Source organism: Pundamilia nyererei, unplaced genomic scaffold (assembly GCF_000239375.1).
Source record: "Pundamilia nyererei isolate P.nyererei 1_Seehausen unplaced genomic scaffold, PunNye1.0 scaffold00081, whole genome shotgun sequence".
NCBI lineage: Eukaryota > Metazoa > Chordata > Actinopteri > Cichliformes > Cichlidae > Pundamilia > Pundamilia nyererei.
Genome location: NW_005187482.1, coordinates 2496541 through 2513182, shown reverse-complemented (window position 1 = coordinate 2513182; position 16642 = coordinate 2496541). Strand labels below are relative to the sequence as shown.

Genomic DNA, 16642 nt, shown 5'->3' with positions numbered 1-16642 from the left:
CGCGCACAGACACAGACATGCATACACAGAAGGCAGACGTCACAGTTGGAAGCATGTCAAACACCAGCTACTCTTGTTCTATGATTTAATTTTTCTGACAAAATCATTTGTTCCCCAGAATAAAGTAGAACACCCTTATGGCTTTTTATGTTTGTTAAAAATTCTTCCATGAATTTTTAACAAATGATTGTTTCATAGAGTTCATTGGATCTGGGATTCTTCATATGTAAGCAGGCTTTATAAATAAAATCAATCTGATCAATATGGTTTTCATGTTCAACAAATGCTAATTAAACTTAAAGTGATTGTTGCATGGCATAAATTTGTCAAAATTTGTCAATTATGAGGAGAAATATTATATGCCCCACTTCTGTAATCTTACTCAGTGGAAACAAGAAACATACAAATGTGTCTTTATATTCATTTAGCGCCTGGGCTGTTGCCATAGTGACAGGGTGGTAATGTCAGTTGCATTTTAACTTGGTTCTTGTCACTGGGAAATAGCAATTCCTGAACAACATGAACCTGTGATAGTCATGTATTTTACTTTTATGTGAACAACACCTGCACAGCGCTTGACTAGGAAAGTAAATGAACAGTTACAGTGTTTAAAGAGCATCTGAACCACTTGTTAACCGCCTCGATTGCATCAAGTGCTCAAAGGAGATATTTCTGAACAACTTTAAACATGTTTGTTTGTCTTAGTAACCCAGGAAAGTAAAACTTCCCATAATTACTTTTACTTAGCATTATTATGAATGGGGCCTCAACATAAATTAATAATCCACAACTAAAGTCCATATGATTTTAACTATTTCATTTGACAGTAGTGCTGCTGAATTCCTGTTGAGTTCAGATTTCAGCTTATTACAGTGCAAACTGTGAACTTCTTCTCCCCCTTGGCATATGAAGATGCAGTCTTGTGTAACTTTCACAATCAAAACCAGTTTTTTCCAGTTCATGAGGCGTTGCCAAGAAACCGTCTGTCTGTGCATGCATGTCTTTGTATGTTGTGCTTGCAGTGTGCAAGCGCCAAGGTTTCCTAGCCTGTGAAAGCAGATAACTGGATTTTTCCTGTTCCTGCAGACAGTGTTACATAACACATGATGAATGAGGAGAAAGTGCATACAGCCATCCCTGCCTTTGCCTCACTCTACCCTTAGTTCTTTTTATCATAGAATACTATTGTCATAGTAGTTAAAGTGCTACTCTCTACCTTAAAAAATAACAAATATTTTAACAAAAAGTTCTTCTGGTAGTGGGCTTGCCCAAATTTTAACATCATCAAACTCTCAAACACCCTTGAATAATACTATATGAATATAATATAGTGTTCCCAGTAAATCACCACTGTCTAATAGTAGGTCTGGGTAGCCATAGCCCCCAGGACATTAAGCAGGCATGGAAGAGATCCAGGCCACAGACATCTAGTGGACCATGAGAGCCCTAGAAGGACCTCCGCAGGGGCAGGTGTAAATAAAAATTTCCAGTTCACTCTGTCAAACGCTTTTTCTGGATCTAGAGACAATATTGTGGTTTCAATGTTTTTACTGCACGAATAGTCTATTAAATTAAGTGATCTACATGTATCTGTTGATGAATTTTATGAAACCAGTTTGGTCAGGATATATTATGAGGGAGGTTTTCTTCTCTAATTTCTTTGAGAGAGCTTTGCAGATTATTTTCATGTCAATCTTGATAAGGGATATTGGACAATAGCTGGTGGGAAGAACAGGGTCTTTGCCTGGTTTTAGCAGGAGATGTTGGCAGAATTCATATTTGTTCGTAGTCTGCCATTTTCTTATATTTCCTGTAACATTGTGTGGAACACTGCTGCCAGAATTCTTTGCTGGAAATCCATCTGGACCTGCAGCCTTATTATTGAGCATACTTTCCAGGGCTTACTGGAGTTCACCTGATGTCAGCGGTGAATCCAGTGCTGTCGCTTGACTTAAAAATAACATTTATATTTGATTTTCTTTTTTCCATCCAGTAGTGTGCAAACAACTCAAGAGCTCATATTCACATAATTGTAACTGTAATGTAATTACTAAATTTAATACGTAATATGTTACTACTTTACTGAAGAATGTAATGTGTTTACAGTAACACATTGCTTTGGAATGTGTTACACTGTAGACAGGTCAAGCAGAGTGTGGCACTGGAAGTAACGACACAAACACTTGTGTGTGGGAGGGGTTTGGTAAGGAGAAGGAAAAAATACTTTTATATGTGTACAGCGAGGCTGGGGTCCTACAGAATTCAGTTAAATATGGTCGGGTGTGGAAAGAATGCTTCACAGGTTTCCACAGAAGAAGCATAGTTTAGGGATAAAGGGGAATACTCACCCATCACTGGATGTGAAGTCACTGAAAAACCTCATTTTGGTTCAAAATCACAAACTATTTGAAGCCATTTGCAATTATTTTGATTGGTCATTCTCTACCCCGTGTTTGTTTTTATGTTCTGGTGATTATTAAATTAAAGAGTTTTGGCTCTCTCTCCATTCTTTTAGATAGGGGCTTCAAGATACCCCAGGATTTAATCCAAGATTGCATAGATATGAGACTTGCTGCTAGAATGACTTTGTAAAAAACCTACACTTTTGACTCCTCTGCTGTGACAGATGCCACATTCTTGTTTATTTAATAAAGTTAATGTGCTTTTTTTTTTGTTTGCTTTTTTGCACCTCTCTGCTCTCTCTGATCCCCCCTTCCCCCTTCTTCCCCTTTCCCTCTTTCTTTCCTTTGTTTTTATAGGTGACTTGGAGACGTTAGAAGCTGAGCACAGTTTTTGCCTGTCTCTCACACTTTTTGACTGTGGCTTTTTGCCATGGCAACCTCCTTGATCAGTCGTCAGCTGGCTTTCTCTCTGCAGAAAAACGTGTGGCTCAGTGCTTCAGGTAAATCTAGCACTACACCAGATCCTTGTTTTCTAGTCAGGATATAACATTCAGTAGGTAAAGATGTGTTACCAGTGTTGGAGAGTGTCTTAAAACTGTTTGGACCATTGTGTAAATTAATCTTGTTCTTCCAGCCATATTAGTGCCACAGCTAATAGGCTAAGCTTTTCCACATGTGAGGAATGTATTGCTTATTTCAAAGTGACTTTAAGAATTTTCAGATGATTTTTTTAGTTGAAATGTCTCATCTGAAAATACAATTTTAATACCTCTCATGGGTAAAGCAGTGAAAGCAGAATAGCATTGTGTAATCAGTGTAAATGTTTAAACCGAAGGAGGATGTGCTTATCAATACACATGTTTGTGCTTTTCCAAGATGAGTGACTGAGTGGTGTGTCAAAGGTCTTCTGTCCATAACCACGAAGCCAGACATACTACTGTAAATCTGAGTAACAAGTAAATTATTCACTACACATGGGACACTATTGCGTTGGCAAAATCTGTCTACAGACAGCTGCCGTTATCCGATAAACTGGATTTGTGACAGGCGTCTCCATAAAGGCTGTTTTATATAGTAAAACAATGTGAAAGAGGAAGCTGTCTAGACTGTATAATATGCTATAAATAATTAATGCATTACAACAACTGTGGATTTAAAGTTGAAGCTCTGCCCTTCAAGATGTGATTGAAGTACAGACTTATTTTGTTCATTTTAATTCCAGTCTGGTTGTGTGCAGAAGCAAAATCACAAAAAAGTGTTGCTGTTCCCAAGCGTGTGGACTAACTATATATAAATGTGTGTCTTGGAGCAACTAAATTTATCTCAAGAAAGTGTTCACCTGCAACTGCTTCATAAACGGTTGGTATAAATGTCCAGCGGAGCACTGATATGAGCTTTAAACCTTATCTTTGCTTGTTTGATAGTAGATCAACTAACAGCCTAGTCATCCATGAGATGAGCTATTTCAGTTCACAGAACTTGTTGCTGTAACCGCTAGCTCAGTAAAGATGACCCCAAATTGTCCAGAACCAGTAAGAACTAGTTTCTGGGCTTATCTTGTTTTTCAACTGTGAGTCAGAGTTACCGGGCTAGAGGACACTGTAACGGTCGGGGCAGATACTATGGATTTTGTTGTATAGTTGTTTGAGATATAACTATGGAAAAATATAAATTTCCTTATTTGCTCCCAAGCTGCCCTGAGCTTATCCAGGACAGAGGACATAGTTAGGGACAGTATTAGAGTATATTTGCCTTTAAAAAATCATAACAAAGAAGCAAAAGTTGTCAGCACTTTATTTGTTTCTATCATGGCTGGCACCACATGTAAAACACCAGGACATGACCACAAAATAAGTACCAAATATTACACCCCTCACACCCACACATTTATGAACTTTTTTGTGGTTTCTCCACAAGGTTGCAGATATGTCAGCAAAGCAGCAGCAAAGACACAGGTGGAGTTTGACTACGATGGACCCTCCATGACAACTACAGTCCCTGGTCCACGATCACAAGTAATGGTGTACACACACACCACACCACACACACACACACAGACAGACACATTTATTGCAATCAAAAGCTTTTCTCTCTCTTTCTATTTCTAGGAGCTGATGAAACAACTGGGACAAATACAGGTGAGATGTGTGTGTTAGTATTTGTGGTTTCTGCTACTTACAGTTGAGCATGATTGTCTACAACAGCATAAATACAACAAGAGTACTTCTCCATCCTTTTATATATGAGTTTATTTATTTGTTTTTACTGAATGCCTTGTTTCGGTTGATACTGGTTCTGGATACTGATCTCCTATAACCGCTGGCAAAAATTATGCAGTCATCACATTTGCAAGATGTTCAGCAACTTTGTAATCTAAAAGAAATACCTGAACAAATTTCAATATGCAAAATATTTAATCATGTTCAGGCTATAACAAGCTGGCTGCTTTTGGTGGATTTGCAGAAAATATTTATTGAACAAAAGTTGGCATTGGAAACTGGTGAACTGGTCTTTTTTTTTTGTGTGTGTGTTTTTCAGGGGTTGCATATTTTTTTTGGAAATTATTTCACTGATTATGTTTGTACATTAATAACTGAACATTTTTTAGTATATTGCATTTTAATAACATGATACAGTATATCATTTTTAAAAGTCACTTTATCTTCCGTAGTAGGTCTCTACTGTAGTTAGTAGGTATGTAGTGACACTGAGGCAACAACTACACTCATCATTGTATGAAACTTTTCAGCATTACAAACAAAAATGTGGAACACACACACAAACCTAGACATGTTTTAGAAAGGCAGTCAGACAAATGGTGACCTCAAATGTTCAAATGGCTCATTGTATTCAGGCCAAAATAAGCAAAAACCGCATCTAAGTATGACATACAGATAGGATGTCCTACGAGAGCTCTGTCAGCTTATTCTAACATGTTTGCCTTTAAATATTAATTGATAGTAATACATATTCTCTTGAAATTGTAATACTTTTTCTCTAGCTACAATGACTATGCCATGCTTCTGTGTGTGTGTTGGTAGATTGGGTCTGTAAGTATGTTAAGTCAGTGAACTACATAAATAATTCCTGGAGCACAATATGCTGTTCCCTCTTTTTTTAGCACCATCCACTCTTAAGGTTATATGGTGCTTCTGTCGTATCTGAAGCTCAGTGATACCAGAGATGGCATTATGCAAGTGATGTCTTCATATTGTGCAGGTGTTTGTGTGTGGATTTTGATATAATTTTATTCTAATTGTTTGTATTGTAGTAACAATAAAGTTATTAATAATTTTCAAGGAAACTTTGAAGCATGCTAGAAAGACTGTTAAAAGGTTACAAATGCAGAATGAATTGAAGGCGTTATGTTTACCTTCAACATAAGATTCTTCAAGAACCATAATAGGCTGAATTTATTTTCTAAGCATATGCTAAACTGTGCTGTTTTGTTAAACTGCACTGTTTTTTATAGCAAATAACTTGCTGCTTTTGTCTTTACAGACTTTTTGTTATCATATTCCAGACTCGAGAATAATTTATGAATATCTTTATACTCTTAATCATAAGTACCATGTGAGGTTTTTAATACATAACATGTTTTTCCCCAGAATACTGGTGCCATCAACTTTTTCTGTAACTATGAGGAGAGCAAAGGGAACTACCTAGTGGATGTGGATGGGAACCGCATGCTGGATATCTACACTCAGATTTCTTCCATCCCAATTGGTTAGTACAGATATTTATGTAATAACTTCAGTTTAGATTGTTGAATTGTGAGACAGGGATGAAATCTATAATCATAACAAATGTTATTTTATATTGCATAGCTGTCATTGAAAAAGGGCAGACACTATGGTTGGATAATAAATGGTTTCACCCAGCCATGAGCCATGAGTGAAAGACGTTTTTGAATTTTAATTTATATTGTCTGAAAAATGGCCAAAAAAATCACAAATTCTGCCAGGCTATGTTAACTCAGTGTAAAGTGCAATGGTTTTGTACTTAAGACAAGTTAGTATGAAAAACATAATTTGCATATAAGCCCTCAGTTTGTACTCTTTCTGTGTGCGTGTGTGTGTGTGTGTGTGTGTGTGTGTGTGTGTGTGTGTGTGTAAAGGAGTCTACCTTAACATCCATCAGAAAAAACTATATGTAGCTGGCTGTGTAGATCAGCGGCCCCCAACCTTTTTTGCGCCACGGACCGGTTTATGCCCGACAATATTTTCATGGACCGGCCTTTAAGGTGTTGCGGATAAATACAACAAAATAAAACTAGTACCGGTACCGAAAAAAAGAAAATTTATTCATAACACACATGAAAAGACCAAGGAAAACCGAGTAAATGATAAAAACGATAACAAAATAACGCTGAAAACCGATTAAAAACCCTGAAAACTATACATTTCAGCCCTGAGCCTCAACTCTCGCGGTCCAGTACCAAACGAGTCACGGACCGGTCCGAGGCCCGGGGGTTGGGGACCGCTGGTGTAGATGAATGGCTGCATGCTTAAAATGTATTATCATTATTAATTTTTCTAATGTTATGAAATTTTTTTGTGTCATAATTTATGATTTCAAATGTTTTTCCATTTCATCTAGTTAACTCAAGTCTAAAAAGCAATGGGGACTACTGTGTCTCATCTGTAATCTATATCTGTTTTTCAATTGAAAACTGGTTTTAAAGGCAGTATTACATATATGGCAAGCGTCTTGTTGGTGCAAACGAGGAGCTTAACAGACAAATACTGATTAACTATCATGATGTTGCTTTTTTATTTTTTAAAGCAGGGCAAATCATAGATAACTATGGTGTTTACTGGTTCTTTTGATACAATTGGATCAATTATATATGTGGTCACTTTGCTGCCATTAGACTTGTTGTACTGTATTACTGTCGGAGTCAATTTTGATACACTGAGCTACTTTGCATTTCCACTATGGTTTGTCCAACGGAACAGGGATATACATAGTTTACTTGTATACTTTCCAATAAAACTAATAATACTTATTTTAATAGCATACTTGAAGGAAATGGTGTATGCGATGCACCTTCCTTTGTAAAACCACTCCTGTTGTGTGCTCCTATAGGCTACAACCACCCTGCTCTCCTTAAAGTGATGACCAATCCAAACAATTTGGTAAGTTCGTTCCTTTTATCAGGGAAAATAAAGATATGGAGCAGATGGCATTGCAGTGAATGATTAAGTATACAGTAGTCAAAGGAATTGCATTCTGTGTTTTATACAGACAATTGTGATTTCCATTAGAGCAGTTTAGGGTAAATTATGCTAAGCTACCACAGTTCTGACATCATACAGCAGTTACAATCTTTCCTCACAATGCCACTGTGTGTAAGCAAGCTGGACAATGATCATATGATGATTTTTTTGGTGTAGAATCATCATCCATGATCTCAAGACACAGTTACCTCCATAGAACTCATAGATCACAATTTTAGCTAAGCATATGGTTATATAGATAGAATAACCTGTGTTGGGATTAAATAATTTCCAGTGCCTCAATAATGCTATGCTTTTTTTTATTAATAAGTGTTAGAAAGTTATATAGTGTAGTATTAAGTGGACGCAGCACTGAAAAATAAAGGCATTAGACAACAATTCAACTCAGGGCTAAAGGACCATGACTCAAATCTCATTCTGTTTTTTGTTTTATTATAAATATTCTGACTGGAACATGAAAGTGACACCTCCAACATATGTGTCCACTGAGTGTTTTCATCATTCTTATGTCTAATGTTGAGCTTCCTGTATGTTCTCAGAGGAGAGGTGAGGTGTAAAACAACAAATGGTTTTTAAAGTGAATGTAAATCCTAATACTTGTTTTGGTTTGGGATTTAACAAGTAGGACATATATGTAAGTACATGTAACATCCTTTTGAAAAAGTCTGAACAAGACTCTGCGTATTTGCATGTACTAGATATTTTTGTCTTTCTTCAGAGTACATTTGTGAATCGGCCAGCCTTGGGAATCCTGCCACCTGAGAACTTTCCAGACAAAATCACCGAAAGTCTTCTCTCAGTGAGAAACACACAAAAACTGAGTTTATCTTTTTATACCCAAATTTGAGCTATCACACTAATATTTTTTCTGCTCTTTTTTTGTAAAACAGTACATTTTAAAATTCATGGGTAACAACTATCTAACACACATTTAGAATTTAAATTTGTGTACAGGTTGTTCTTACATTCTAGTTTTCATGTAACTCCATAATGTATTATTTGCCTTTATTGCTATTTCTGCAGATAATGCTAGCTGTGCACTGATAATAATGATAATCCTTGTTACTCCTACTTTGCTTTCTGTCAGGTGGCACCTAGTGGAATGACTCGTGTTCAGACAATGTCCTGTGGTGCTTGCTCCAATGAAAATGCTTACAAAGCTATTTTTATCTGGTATAGGGTAAGTGAGTACAAATTTGATTTAATTTGTTAACACCATGTTAAATTATATCTGGTGACCACATGGTATGGGGGGTGTTAGTGCTCATAGCATGGGTAACATCTGTGAAGGCACAATTAATGCTGAAAGGTACAACATATGCTGCCATCCAAGCCAGACAATCTCTGCTTATTTCAGCAGAACAATGCACAGCCACATTCTGCATGTGTTACAACTGCGTGGCTTTGTAGTAAAAGAGTCAGGTACTAGAGTGGCCTGCCTACAGTCCAGACCCGTCTCCCATTGAACATGTGTGGCGCATTATGAAGTGCAAAATATGACGATGGAGACCCCGGACTGTTGAGCAACTGAAGTTGTACATGAACCAAGAATGGGAAAGAATTCCACCTACACAGCTTTAACAATTAGTGTCCTCAGTTCTTATTGACGCTTATTGAGTGTTGTTAAAAGAAAAGGTGATATAACCCAGTGGTAAACATGTCCAAGCTTTATTGGAACATGTTGCAGGTATCAAATTCAAAATGAGTGAAGATTTGCACGACAACAACACAAACAAGTTTATTAGTTTGAACATTGGATATTTTTTCTTTGTAGTGTATTCAATTGAATATCGGTAAAAAAGGATTTGCAAATCATTTTATTCTGTTTTTATTTACATGTTACACAACATCCCAACTTCATTGGAATTGGGTTTGTAGTATTGTTCTGTGATGTTCTATTATCAGTAATATTATTTGATCGTAACCCTATAACAGACAACTGAATCCAAATCTCGGACAAAAACACAAAACCTAAAGCAAACAAAAGGTCACCACAGGAGATAGCTGTCCTTAAAAAGACGGTAGTGTAGAAAATGTCTTGTATTGAGTAGGAAAAAAAATGTAAACCAACAAGTTGGAATTAAAATGAATTTAATCTCTGTGGGGTTTTTTTTTACTTAGAACAAAGAACGAGGCCCAAACACACCAACTAATGAAGAACTGAACACCTCCATGATCAACCAGGTCTCACTATTCATTAAGTTATTCACCACTTTCCTGCCATATTGGACTCAATATTTGCTTCTTATTTCTTGATGTTTGTCTTTTCTCTTGCTTAGTGTCATTGAATCCTTATGTCTTTTGATCTCAGGCACCAGGTTGTCCAGAACTCAGTATTTTATCTTTCATGGGAGGTTTCCATGGAAGAACATTAGGTATGTTAAATACTGTATACATTTTTGCTACTGTTAAAACAACAGCACCTGTCATAAAACAATTACAGTGGTATTTATTGAACAAATAACAAACTGAATTCATGTTTTTATACCCAAATTTGAGCTGGTACACTACAACTGTTTTATTGTAAAACAGTTCATGCATAATAATACACTGGCACATTATAAATACTTTTTCATCTGAGGGATTGGAAACGGTCCAGGCAGATTGCTCAGTGATGCAAAACAACCCAGCTGTTATCATACAAAAGCCTGTGCTATAAAAATAGAAGTTTGATTAATAACACCTCAAACATGTAAAAATTGAAAGGTCAAGGGTCCACATGTAGCATTTTTATAGCTTTTCACAGATACACAAGCATTGTATGATGTCAGTTTGAAACTTTAGACTCAAGTCAGTGTGCTCTTTGTACAACTGGGGAAATCATTATTTGATTTTTGCCTGAATTTGTAAGTTTGCTAATTTAAAAAGAAATTAATCTCTAATTGTATGGTAGTTTCATTTTAATGAAGAGAGACAGATTATCAACCAGAAATCCAGAAAAATGAATTACATAAAATTTGTAAACTTATTTGCATGTCATTAAGTAAGTAATGATACATAAAAATACAGGTCGCTACACAAAACACAACGTATTACTTGGTGGAGAAACCTTTTTTGGTTAGTACTTTACTTCTTGTAGTTCACTGGATTTGCACACATTTCAGAAAGGATTTTTGCACTCCTCTTTGGCTGCTGCTTAGCAAATTGAAGCTTCAGCTTCCCCCAGAGATTTTCTACTGAGGTCTGGAGACTAGCTAGGCCACTCTTTGACCTTTACCTGCTTCTTCCTTAGTCCCTTCTATGTTCCATTGGTGCTATGCTTTAGGACATTGTCTCGCTGGAAGATCTACGAGCCCTCTTCAGTGTTCTGGCTTAGAGTTCTGGAGCTTCTCTTCCAAGATTTTTTGGGACATGATAACGTTCATTGTCCTCTCAAAGCAGTGAAGTGTCCTTAGCAGACAAACAGCCCTGACACATAGTATTTCCACCATAATGTTCTTTGGGTAATCCTCAGCATTCTTCTTTTTCCTTATTCCAGCTTGAATGTGGCTTCGTCTGACAAAAGCACACAAGCCTTCTCTGAATCATTTAGATTTTCGCTGTAGACAGGCCAGTTGCTAAAGCAGGGAAACTTTACAAGCACCACATGATTTTAATCCTTTATAGCTTACTGTGTTACACCTTTACCATGATCATGCTCTCCCCGTGAGGTGCATGCAAGATCTAATGTGGAGCTTCAGACTGAGGGCGACTATTTTCTATTTCTTCTGTTTTGGAATAATTGCACCAACAGTTGTCACCTTCTCACTAAGCTTCTTGTTGATGGTCTTGTAACCCATTCCAGCCTTGGGGAAGTCTACAATCCTTCCCCACCGGAGGAGGTTTGAATGGAACAAACTGAGTCTATAGACCGGTGAACACATAGCAAGTGAATATTAGGAGTATGTATAATTGATTGATTAATTGTCTGCCAGATTTCAGTCAGTCTCTGGGAACCAGAATTCTGGCTGCGTTGTAGGAGATCAAATACTTTCAGTCAATGACGTGCAAATTTATTCATTTTATTTAATGTGTTTTTCTGGATTTTTGGTTGCTATTCTTTGTCTATTAAAATGATACTGTTAGAGATTGTTAATTTTTTCGTAAGTGAGCAAACTTGCAAATTTCCCAGTGGATGATGGCAATCATTAGACTTTTTGGAAAGATAAAACCAAAAGGCATATTCTAACTTTGTGGATTTGTTACTAATTCATTGCTGTTGCCTTGTTAAGGTTGTTTGGCAACAACACACTCCAAAGCGATCCACAAACTGGACATTCCATCATTTGATTGGCCTGTTGCCCCATTCCCCAGACTACAGTACCCACTGGATGAGTTTACCAGAGAGAACGCTGAGGAAGAGGCTCGTTGTTTGGAGGAGGTAGGCTGTATGTATACACAGAAAAGATACTATATGAGTATATGTGAACAACCATAAGGTACAGACCAAAATGTCATCACAGGAAGCAAAATGTTTTTTTAAAAATATATAACAGTTTTGATTTGAGTTGAAGGTTTTTAACCTATCAGCAGAACTAGTATCTGCTCCTTTGTGCAAGGTGGAATGGTAAATGGCCTGTATTTATATAGCGCTTTACTAGTCCCTAAGCACCCCAAAGCGCTTTACACACGAAGTTACCACCCATTCACGCACACATTCACACACTGGTGATGGCAAGCTACATTGTAGCTACATTGTAGCTCTGACAGAGGCAAGGCTGCCGGACACTAGCACCACCGGGCCCTCTGACCACCACCAGTAGGCAACGGGTGAAGTGTCTCACCCAAGGACACAACGACCGAGACTGTACAAGCCGGGGCTCGAACCAGCAACGTTCCGATTACAAGGCGAACTCCCAACTCTTGAGCCACGATCACCCCTAGGTGGAACAGGACGAGCACTGCCAGAGCCCTAGGTATACTTGGTGCAGAGCCCTAGGTTTCTTCTGGTTACTAACAATGTCCAGCCTCATGTGGCAAGAGCATGCAGGCAACTGCTGGAGAATGAAGGAGTTGATACCAGTGAATGCCCCCCATGCTATGTGTCAGTCCATTCGACACCACCAGGTTGCATCTCAGACTTGCCCAAATCCAAATCTGGAAGAAGGTCCTCCAGGACACCATGCATCATCTCATTGGGGGCCATAAAAATACAGTGTCATTTTGATACTGCAATAACACATTAGCTAGTCCATGAAATTATTAATTTTGAGGATGATTTTTATTTTAGATGTGATGAGATCTCATGTGTTTTCAATTTGTTCTTTTCATTTTTTCATTTTTTGAGATTGTATTTTTGAAGTTTAAGTAATTGTTGTTTTTTCATGACATTACACATATTGCAGTTTACATTACAGTAAAACTGAAAATAAAATTGATCACATTATATTGGCACCTGTCAAAACATGGGGTATAATGAGAAAAAAGACTGTCTTTTGGGTATGCAGTGGTTAGTACCTACTACAAATGGTCCAACAAAAGGCAACTGGTCAGCCGGTGCTAGGGCCATACAGTATTTGTCGCATGCTCAATTATGCGGGTAGAAAGCATTAGAAAACAGTGTAAGCTCCTGCATATGGCTCTACATAGAAGCACACTGTTCTGAGTTTCAGTGAAGATGCTGTACACTGTATGCTGAAAAACTAGTACGATCAACCAATTCCCAACTTCAGGTGTGATACCTGATATCACAGGACAAATTGACATCTGGCTTATCGGAGAATTAAGAGAGCAGATCCAGCTGTTCTCCTATAGCCCAGCATGAGTAGAGAACTCTTTTTTTTCCTCTTGTACTTTCCCATTGTAGTGTACATTTCAGTGGTTTTTCTGTAATGCAACAGTTCTCTGACTTGTATCCCCATGTGATGTCTGTGTTGTGTGTGTAAGGTCGGGGGGCGGGTTCATTCCACTGCAGGGCAACCTGCCACTGCATGTGGCGAATAAAATTTGAACTTGAACTTTAATGTTGCTTTAATGTTATGAATGACTGATTTAAGTTATATCACTTTGACAAAAAAGTGCCATGTTGTGTGTGATGTTGGAATTCTTGTGTGCAACTCAAGGTGGAAGATTTGATTGTGAAGTGGAGACAGAAGGGAAAACCTGTAGCGGGAATTGTAATTGAACCGATTCAGGCCGAAGGCGGCGATAACCACGCCTCGCCAGACTTCTTCCAAAGACTGCGCAATATTGCACGCAAGGTAAGACACTAGCTTTAAAGACAGACTGGTTTGTATGTGGGAGTTAATCATAATTTAAAAAAGGGTTTTTTTTCTAGACTTACAGTGTTTTAATGTTGCTAAAATATTTTTAAAGATATGTATAGATATGTCCATCTGAATCATAAAGGGGTGCAGGAAGAGCAGGAACTGAAAATGGTCTCAAAAATATGTTTACAGTTTCTTTGATAATGTTGTGGAAAGGGCCCACATGAGAAACTGGGACCGTTTCGGAGGGCTGCACCAATAAGCTGAATTTAATATCCTGCTCAATATTAATGTGATATATTTATACACTGCTACTGGGAAGAGGAGATGATACAATTAAAAATGCAATGTTGGTGTTGTGTAATAACAACACCAAGATTTGATTCCATTTTAACTAACATTCCCCAAAACAATTGTGAATAAAGGTGATCATCACCAAGGGAGGATCTGTATCTGGATTTGTTCAACTTCATTACCCACAGTGTTTGTTTTGTTTTGGAGTTTAGTTTGTACATTTGTTCCAGTCACATCAACAGCAATAGCTGCAGTATCTGCCTTCCATTCTGTATCTGAAGTCACTGGAATGTCCTTGCCTTTCTTTTCACAATTTCTGCTCTCAGGTCCTACACTGTAGCCTCTGTCATAGCAGTCAGTAAGTTGCAAAGTGCGACAAACTGTGTGACTGAGTGCTCATGCCCTTATGAAATTATCCATTTTACTTATAATACCAAAAACATGGTTAATTTTCAGCACTGACCAACACAACACATCCTTATGCACAATACAATGCAAAATAACAATTTAGGTTCAGGGTTTATTTTAGTCACTTTATCTTGAATCTGCTTTAAAGGTCCAACATTTTTCCCTGTTGTGTCAGCGTGTCCTATTTCACCCTGTCCAAGCATGCAGTTACCTCTGTGATTGAAGCATTCCCTGTCATGGTCTTTTTCATTGAACCCTTGTTAATCCACGTACAGAGAGTGGTAACTGAGCTGTGTCTCGGACATCACAGCTCTCATCCAGAACCAAGGAGAAAAAGTCAAAATTGTCTGCTTTGGAGTTCAGAGATTCAAAATTTCTGGCAGAGGTATACTGAGTATATTTGCTTCCCCACCTCAGCATGGCTGTGCTTTTCATGTGGATGAGGTCCAGACTGGTGGCGGAGGCACAGGAAAGTTTTGGGCCCATGAGCACTGGGGTATGGACGACCCTGCTGACGTTGTCTCTTTCAGCAAGAAGCTTCTGAGTGGGGGTTACTACCACAAGGATGAATTACAGGCAGACAAGGTTTGACATTTTTATGTCTGTTTTTCTACAATAATTTTAAATTTTAAATTCCAACTTATTTGTTTTTTGTAAGTTCTACATTACATTAGTTTTGTAATGGGCTCAGGAGGAATAGCAGGTCATCTACTAATCGAAAGGTTGGTGGTTCAATCCCCGGATGCTCCTGTCTGCATGCCAAATACCCTTGGGCATTAATTCCAACCCCAAGTTGCTCTCCTGGACTATACATGTGAATTTTAGATAGAAAGAACTTGCATAGAAAAAGCATAGAAATAAGTGCCTATGTGATTAGATGAATGAGGCTTTTAGTGCTCAGGCAGAGGAGAAAAGCACCACATAAGATTTAGAATCAGCTAACCAATAAAAGTTAGCTTAGTTTTAAAGAAAATGAGTTTAAACATTTTAGTGTGGGAGTGGCTTCCTGCAGAGGTGGAAATAGAAGAGGCACCACATCCTGCAATATTACATGTCACAGTTAAAAGATTCTGTCTCACAAAAAAGCAGTTGTGAAAGTCTGTTGTTGTTATTCTTCATAATATTAATAGTTTTTATAACTTTAATAATAGGAATATCATTTCAATTTTACAAATTGAATGTTTATCTGAATGATTTGGCAGTCAGTTTTGGTGTGTTGTGGCACAATTCTTTTCTGGTAGTTTTCATCTTTGTTGCCATGATGCAGACACATAAATGTTTCTACACTGATATACAGCCTGTCGAGAGTGCTGGTGCATCACAGGGGTTCCTGCCCAGTGTCAGCTGAAACAGGAATCAGCCCCCTTCCCTACCCATTTTGATAAGTTTTAGCTGTTCTTTTTATTTTAGGTTTTTACTACCCAGTATCCAGTGTTTTGTTCTTGTGCTTTCCGCAGCCCTACCGCATCTTTAACACATGGATGGGTGACCCGTCAAAGAACTTGTTCCTTTCTGAGGTTCTCAATGTGATTCGGAGAGAAAATCTTCTGGAGGAAGTGACCCGCTCTGGCAAAGCTTTGCTGAATGGCCTCTATGAGCTACAGGTACTGTTTTTTGTTTTTGTTTTTTTAATTAACTTGGTCCAAACTCGTGGCCGTTCATGTTTGAAAACCTGCCTTAACTAAAACTGTCCGTGGAGCAGAAGTGAGTCCACCTCACCTGCGCGGCATCGCAATCATACCTACAATCATACCTTGCTAGTTTCAAAATCTGTACCGGGTCCTGTATTTGTGGTTCTTGTCGTTTGTGTGTGCCTGCGAGCTGCCAAGCTGTGGCCGATTGTGTACGGCAACCGGAGTAATAATAAAATGCTGAAAAACATGGAAACGTGGTTGTGCTGTGCCTCTTATCTGCCACAAACTGTATTTTGTATTTACTCATGTTGTCTTTTTCTAATACAAAAAATTGTTTGATCTGAAACATGTAAGTGTGAGAGACAGAGAATGGAGGCAGTAGCATTTAAAAAAAATATTATTAGCTTTTAAGTTTCAAGTTAGTACATCACTTCAAAATTCTTTGGTTGTTAATCCATCCATCCATCCATCCATCCATC

The 16642-nt window shown here is 37.9% G+C and overlaps 1 protein-coding gene across 1 annotated transcript in view; it reads left to right on the top strand.

The window, feature by feature from the left end:
* Window positions 1–16642, top strand: part of abat (4-aminobutyrate aminotransferase) — a 33175-nt gene that overhangs the window by 10625 nt on the left and 5908 nt on the right. Inside the window, exons 2-14 of the mRNA XM_005738100.1 lie at window positions 2760–2902; window positions 4320–4417; window positions 4511–4540; window positions 6011–6128; window positions 7491–7540; window positions 8361–8441; window positions 8730–8822; window positions 9764–9826; window positions 9954–10017; window positions 11854–12002; window positions 13684–13821; window positions 14947–15114; window positions 15987–16133. Coding sequence (XP_005738157.1) covers window positions 2833–2902; window positions 4320–4417; window positions 4511–4540; window positions 6011–6128; window positions 7491–7540; window positions 8361–8441; window positions 8730–8822; window positions 9764–9826; window positions 9954–10017; window positions 11854–12002; window positions 13684–13821; window positions 14947–15114; window positions 15987–16133 — 1269 coding nt within the window. The 5' untranslated portion in view covers window positions 2760–2832. The remainder of the gene's footprint in view (window positions 1–2759; window positions 2903–4319; window positions 4418–4510; window positions 4541–6010; window positions 6129–7490; window positions 7541–8360; window positions 8442–8729; window positions 8823–9763; window positions 9827–9953; window positions 10018–11853; window positions 12003–13683; window positions 13822–14946; window positions 15115–15986; window positions 16134–16642) is intronic.